Below are 6,553 nucleotides of genomic sequence, written 5' to 3'. Positions count from 1 at the left end.
CAGGCGTCTGTGCCTCGGCCCAGACCTCGGGGCGGCGGAAGGGCCCCAAGGTGGAAGGGCAGCACCCAGAGCTCTGGGAGAAGCGGCCGACGGGTACACAGGTGCGGGGCTCTGCCTCAAGAGCCTCCTCCTGAGGAAATCATGGTTCAGGCCCTCCAGCGACTGCCTCCCACCCTCCAAAGACCAGAGCAATTCTCAGAATCGTCGCACTGTGGAAAAGCAGCCCCGGTGGAAAATAATCAAAAAGTACAATAACAGTTAACAGCGCCTGAGTGCTTATTGTGTGCCAGACACATAACGAATCACTTTGCATATATTACCCCTCATACTCTTCATCTTAATAGGTGGCTTCTTTTATTAGCTGGGTTTTGCAACGGAAAGAACTGAGGGCCCGTGGCTCCCCAGACATCAACCCTGATCAGTCAGCTAGAAAGTGCTGGAACCAGGCCTTGAGCTCTGCCTGAGGGCCTGCCTCCAGTCACGCCGGGTTTCAGCACCTTTCAGGCTGAAAAATCTCCAGCGGCCTTAAAGTGGGGGGGCTTGTGTATGGACCAGCCCCCTGACTAAGCCACCGCCAGAGGCCTGCAGCCTCCAGAGGAAGAGGAGGGTGCTGCCAGGTTCTGGAGCACTCCTCCACCAAGGAGCTACCTGGACCCCGACTAAATCGGTACTGTCAGGAGCTTTCCTTGCCTCACACAAGGGTCAGGTTTGGGCTCAACAGCGGGACGGCAGTGGCTCTGGAAGCTGCCTTGACCTCTCACCCGCCTTAGTGCAGGGCCCAGCACGGGTGCTCTGGTACTTGCGAATGAGCCTCAGACGGAGTTCATGTTTGCTGTGGAAGTGGGGGCCAGGGCTACACAACATGAGGGGACCCGAGACTTCTCCCGATAAGGCCTCACAGCCTGAAAAGGCCTGGCAGGACCTACTACCTCTGTAGTCATCCCCTGGCCTCTCCCCTTCACTTCCCATTCCAAGCTGAATTCCTTCCAGTTCCTACTCTGAGCCTTCACCTGGGTTGGTCTCTGCCTAGAATGCTCTTCCCCATACCCTTCACCTGGCTGCCAGGTCTCCGCTTTCAGGCGGACACCCCCAAGGCCCCCGTCTAGACCAGACACCCTCCTCTGAGCTTCAGGACCCGGCAGCTCTCACTGTGTCTTAGTTGCCTGGTTACATGCCTCTATCCCCCACTAGGCCATAAGCACTGTGGGCAGGGACTGTGTTTTATTCCCTGGTGTTTCCCCAGGGTCTAGCATGGTGCCTGGCAAATAAAACCACTCAGTAAATATTTGCCGTATGAAGGGATGGATGAAGGAGGTCAGGGGGCCCAACTCCCTCGGGGCCTGGTGTTTTAAGATCCATTGCTGTCTTGGTGCTAGCCTAACGGGCAAATAAAGCCTCCTACTGGGACTCGGGAGGGAGCGGGTCCTCGGACTGTTTCTGAAGCCCGTGACTTGAGCTGTCTGGCCCCAGCTCCCCTGAATTGACAGGACTGGGCCACCGTTAGACTGAGCGCTTCTCCACCCAGACCACCCGCCTAGAGTCCCCCACAAACTGACTGCACTGAGCCTGCTTTTATGAAAGGTTTATTCCTAGTGCTAGGTCCCCATCTTCCAGGGCTCTAAGCACAATTAAACTGGGTGGGGAGGTGAGGGGAGACCCATTCAGATACAGGGCCGGAAAGAGGGCTCCCCCATCCCCACCCCTTTGGTCCCAGTCCCCTTCTCTGCAATGGGCACGCATCGAGGAGGGACAAAGGGTACTGGAGGCAACATCATTGGCCCAGGGGAGCCCGAGAAGAGCTGCCATTGGCTGACAGGGCCTTTTGAGGCCCTGCCATTGGTCAGGGGGCACCCCCCAGGAGCTGGGGATCGGCCTGAGGAGTGATGCCGTTGGCCAGGGAGTGGTTTTGTCACAGCCTTTGGCTGTGGAGTGGAAGGAAAAGATCTGGGAATGAAGCCCAGGGGCCAGGAAGTACAGAACAGGGTAGCAGCCGCTGGGCCTGCAAGCCCCTCCCTACCCACAGCAGTGTGGGTAAAACTGGCGTCAGGCCCCAGCCAGGGAAAGGGAACCCAAGCCAGAGGGCAGGTGGCAAGGGATGTCCCAGGTCCAAATCTCCCCCACCCTGGGCCTGCCCCCTTAATGTCCTTCTTGATGGCCAGGCTGGGCTGGAGCGGCTCACTGCTCCTCTAGCCAGGAGGGCTTCTCGGCGCCCGGAGGCCGCAGCTTGATGTTGAACTGCTGCAGGGTCTGCTCCAGCTGTTTCTGGTTCCCGGCAAAGTAGGCCGACACGGCGTTGTGGAAGAGCAGCAGCTGCTTGTGCATCACCTTGATCTGGGGGCCCAGGAAGGTCACCGAGACTGGGCTCACCCGCCCCTGAGGGGCTGCGAGCCTGAGCCTGGACCGGGGTGGGGGCACGTGGACTCCGCACCCAGGGTGCTTTAGGAGTGGGGGCCGAGCTTCGACAAGGGACTCAAAGAGCCACTCTGCCAGGAGAAACCTGGCTTGACTGGCCGGGCCTGGGGGGTTCTGGCATCCCAGCTCCAGGGCTGATTTTTTTCCCAATTTTGTTCCTGGACTGGCAGCCACATCGTCCACTAGAAAAGGGCTGGGGATCAAGGGGAGGGTGCTAGGAGGGGTCCAGGGGTTGAGTGGGCTGGGGGAAGACCCCACTCCTTAGCCAGGTTACACTTTCATTCAACGATGGGCCGGTCTTTGGGGGGAGGGGGGCTGGGTCAAAGGGGGAGGGCGGCTGGGTCAAAGGAGTGGGGTTAGCACCTTGTTTTCTTCCAGGAACTTGAGCTTGATGGCCACATCTCCCCGCAGCTTCTCGTATTTGTCCCGATGGGCCTGGAAAGTGGCCTGGGCACTCTCGAGTCGACCACGCGTCCCTGCATCGCGGGGGCCTAGGCTCAGCTCCTCTAGGTCTGTCCGGTAGGCATCGTATTCCAGCCTGAGGAGGGGGTGAGAGAGGCTGGTCTCCACCACCCATCCTTTCCCTTCTCCGTGCTCGTGCCCCTAAAGCTCAGACTTCCGCTCATGCCGGCCACCTCCCCGACGCCCAGGCCCTGCCAGTGCCCACACCTGGCAGCCTCATACTGTTTGACAGTCATGAGCGTGTCTTCCATGGTCTTGGTCACCAACGTGTTGATGCTGGAGACAAAGAAGTTCACGGCCCCCAGCAGTGTCTCCCCGTTTTTGCACAGCAGCTTCTGCGTCTCGGCATTGTAGCCAAATTCCTCCTGAGGGCAGAAGGCAGGGACCGGCCTTGAGCAATGGCCTCCACCTGACCAGAGCTGCGGGGCCCTTCCTGCCCTCCTCCCCCAGGAGGAAACAGCCACTGAACTGGAGCCACCCAGGGCGGCCTCCAGCAAGGCTCTCTTAGCCAGAAGGGTCGTGGGCCCCCCCTGGGGATGCCTAGGGCGGGGACGTGGGAGCGGGGCTCTCGGAGAAGTTCACGGGACTGGAAGAGGGCAAGCCAGTGCAGCAGGCAAGGGAGCGGCTCCGATGAGGCTGGGCACCGAAGGCATTCTCGCCGAGGCCGAGAAGGGCTATTTGCGAGGCACCTAGTGTGCCGCCTCCCCCACCCCCTCCGACTTCTGGACCTCCGTACAAACCCTTAGGCTGCCTCCACTGGTGAGTGCTGCTGGGGGCGGGGCTGGGCCCACCCTGGAGGGGTTCTCCCTCTGGGCTGCAGGAGGGAGGGAGGAGGGAGGCTGAGGGGTGACTGCCTGGGAGGGCCCCGGGCCCAGGCCCCCCTCCCCCTCTGGCCTGCCCAAGGCACCTGAAGCTCTGGGGACTTCTGGCTGAGGTCAGCAAAGGCATCCCCCAGTGCATGCTGGGTCTGCAGCAGGCTGTAGAGGTGGGCTGTCAGGGCCCGGCCCAGCTGCAGGACACTCTCATACTTGCGCTTCGTCTCACGCAGCAGCTCGATCTGCAGCTCTAGCTCCAGGTCCACAGTCCGGGAGCCTCGGCCAAACCGCTCTGACAACAGCTGCTTTGTGCACTGAGTGGGAAGTGGGGGAACAGGTCAGAGACCCTGGCGCCCGGCCCTGCCCCGCAGCAGGTGTCTACCCCGGCGTCCCCAGACTCCAAGTCTCAGCCCGAGATGATGGGACAGGAGGATCCGCAAGATGGGGAAGAGGTACCCGGGGGAGCTCAGGGGGCGGAGGAGGTGCGTGAATCCCACCTTATACGTGTTGATGCCCCATTTCTTGACGATGTCGAACTTCTCTCCAGCGATGCCCCGGGCCACCTCATCCCCGGGGCCAGCAGGAGGGGCGCTGTGAGATGGATGGCGGCCAGACCCTAAAGGACCAAGTTCTCTGACACCAGCCTCTCTCAGACACAATCCGACGCCTCTGTGGTTCCACCCACACTTCCCTCCCAGCACATGAAAATGACGCCCCGGAAGGAGCAGGGCTGGAGACTCACTAGGAGGAATTCATGCCTTGGACCCTGAGACCCAATCCCAACATACACCTGGCCTCCTTTTGACGTGGAGGTGAGGACTGGAAAGGGAGGCGGGAGGGGTTGCTCGTGTGCAGGGGCAGAGGAAACAGCGGAGACTAGGCTGAGAATGGGGTAGCTGACCACGGCTGGGCGCCCCTCGAACCGAACACCTGGCTGACACTCCCATGTGGATCCCAGTCACTGCGAGATTCAGGGCTGTTTGTTCCTCTAAATAGCAGAGTCTAACGTAAGACTCTGATAAGCCTCTCAAAGCTCCAAATCAGATTCAAGCTCCAGAGCAGGGGAGGCCTGGTGAACAGAGTTCTCTGCCTGACTCAGGTAGTGACGGCAGAGAAGGGACAAGTGGGCATATCTGAGGGATGAAGTGGCAAGTGGAGGCAGATGGACACCCCTGGGAACGGGCCTTGGGCTGAGATGCCCGCAGGTTCATCCTGGCAGAGGTTCCCATGAGCTCCAGACATGATTCACGCCTTCTTAGACGTATCCTATGCCCCCTGGAACCAGTCCTCTTTCCCCTCTCCACTCAACACCCTATCCTGCTCTGATCATTCATACCTGTGGGGATGAGTCCATCACCAGAGCCCCCATAGCCACCAGACACAATGCTGGTTTCATTGAGGTTGGGTCCTGACACCATCACCTGCTGGAGGTCCTATAGGCCAGAGAAGAGGGGGGCTTCAGGAACATATGGGCAGCTGAAGCATTTTGGGGGTGAAAACAAGCTTGGATTGAAGCATCATAGAGAGAGCACACAAGGGAAGTCTGCACAGAATCAGAACAAAGATTGGTAAAAAGACTGAAGGAAATCAGGTGAGTTGGGGGAAGGCTACTGGAAGAAGGAGAGAGCTCAGGGTTTAAGAGTTGGGATTCCTCAACTGAAACAATGTGAAGAATCAAACAGAAGCACCTGCTCCAGCCCATCATCCTCAGGAAGCTGCCCCGCGTCACCATTCCCGTGGATGGGGATCTCCATTGTGGCTGCCTTCCCTAGGATCCCGTCCGTCATGGCGAGCGAAGGGACTGGAGTCAAAGTCTCCACCCCAGCGCCCTGCAAAGCCCAACACAGACAGTTCTGGAAACGGGCCAGTTCTCCGAAGAGGAAGGTCTCCCCTGCCCTTGCAGAGGCCGTCCCGGGGCTTCAGTGCGGTGGGGTCTGCCCACCACTCTTCCCTCGGGGCTTTGTCTTTCTCCCTTCCAAGGTGCAAAGTTTTACACACAGGCACCCAGGCCTCAGGTGTGCCTGACCAGAGGTCATGTTCTCATGACCCCCCCACCCCCACCCCACCCCCAGCAGTCCAGGGATCATTCATGCATTCAGTCCTTCCACAGACATTTAATGAGTGCCTACTACATGCCACGCACTATTTGAGGCAATGGAGAGAAAGCCTGTGCTCTCAAGCAGCTTATCTCCACGCAGGTATTCCTCCTCATCAGGAGACAATCCCTTTCCCAGCGCTCAGGTGCCTATCCCCGTTCAGGTATGTTCGCCATTGTTTGGCCTTTCACACTCCTCTAATGTCTCCTCCTCTTTCCTGCAGGTGGTCTCCCCCTCCTCCATCCCATGCACCCCCTCTTCCTGCCCCCACCCCCGCCCCAGGCCTTAGTTGAATCAGTTGGTGTAAGTTCCCGACCCCGGGGAAAAGTCCCTTTGCCCCAGGACATAGGGAGGTGATCCCTTCCGAAGTCAGTTAGGTCTCCCCAGGTGTGTGAGTCTCCGCCCTCCCCCCCATACACCTGGGCGTCAGGTGTGTCCTCATCCTTTCCCAGGGCTCAGAAGCATCTTGCCCTCAGGTCAGGTTCGTGCGTTCACCTTGCCCTCGCCCGTGCACGTCCCTCTCACCTCGGGCCGGGCCGCTCTTCCCCTCAGGGCGCCAGGCCCGGGCCGCGCGGGGATCTCGGGATCCAGTTCCCGTCGCGATCCTAGCAGCAGGTCAGGGACTCGGCGGAAGTGACGTCCTCTCCCGGGCAGAAGAAGCCGGCCACGTAGCCGATTATGAGGGCGGAAGTGACGTCGCGGGGAGGTGGGCGGGCGCTCCTTGAGCCAACCCCTCTGCCCCTGGGGAGCCAATGAGGTCACTTCCGG

The 6,553-nt window shown here is 59.9% G+C and overlaps 1 protein-coding gene across 3 annotated transcripts; it reads right to left on the bottom strand.

Moving 5' to 3' along the window:
- Nucleotides 1-1,567: 1,567 nt before the first annotated feature.
- Nucleotides 1,568-6,506, bottom strand: ARFIP2 (ADP ribosylation factor interacting protein 2). Of its 3 annotated transcripts, XM_047752967.1 has the most exons (8): nt 6,311-6,438; nt 5,378-5,518; nt 5,026-5,122; nt 4,187-4,305; nt 3,782-4,003; nt 3,082-3,239; nt 2,776-2,950; nt 1,568-2,331 (listed from the first exon to the last, which is right to left on the bottom strand). In XM_047752967.1, exons 2-8 carry the CDS (start codon nt 5,474-5,476, stop codon nt 2,176-2,178), a joined length of 1,026 nt encoding a protein of 341 aa, XP_047608923.1. In that variant the 5' UTR covers nt 5,477-5,518; nt 6,311-6,438; the 3' UTR covers nt 1,568-2,175. The 3 variants fall into 3 exon arrangements, with proteins under 3 accessions (XP_047608923.1, XP_047608924.1, XP_047608926.1); XM_047752968.1 differs by lacking the exon at nt 5,378-5,518 and having other exon boundaries at nt 6,311-6,506; XM_047752970.1 differs by lacking the exons at nt 5,378-5,518; nt 6,311-6,438 and having other exon boundaries at nt 4,187-4,352; nt 5,021-5,122.
- Nucleotides 6,507-6,553: the final 47 nt, after the last annotated feature.

Source organism: Phacochoerus africanus, chromosome 11 (assembly GCF_016906955.1).
Source record: "Phacochoerus africanus isolate WHEZ1 chromosome 11, ROS_Pafr_v1, whole genome shotgun sequence".
NCBI lineage: Eukaryota > Metazoa > Chordata > Mammalia > Artiodactyla > Suidae > Phacochoerus > Phacochoerus africanus.
This window is presented reverse-complemented; position numbering and strand designations above follow the sequence as displayed.

What these genes read in the sequence shown, in the direction of transcription:
- ARFIP2 (XM_047752967.1), bottom strand. Translation starts at nt 5,476, where the DNA reads ATGACGGACGGGATCCTAGGGAAGGCAGCCACAATGGAGATCCCCATC. An exon ending in TGATGGACTCATCCCCACAG is followed by an intron (nt 4,306 to 5,025) that starts GTATGAATGATC and finishes TTGGTCCTTTAG; the next exon opens with GGTCTGGCCGCCATCCATCT. An exon ending in AAACAGTATGAGGCTGCCAG is followed by an intron (nt 2,951 to 3,081) that starts GTGTGGGCACTG and finishes CCCCCTCCTCAG; the next exon opens with GCTGGAATACGATGCCTACC.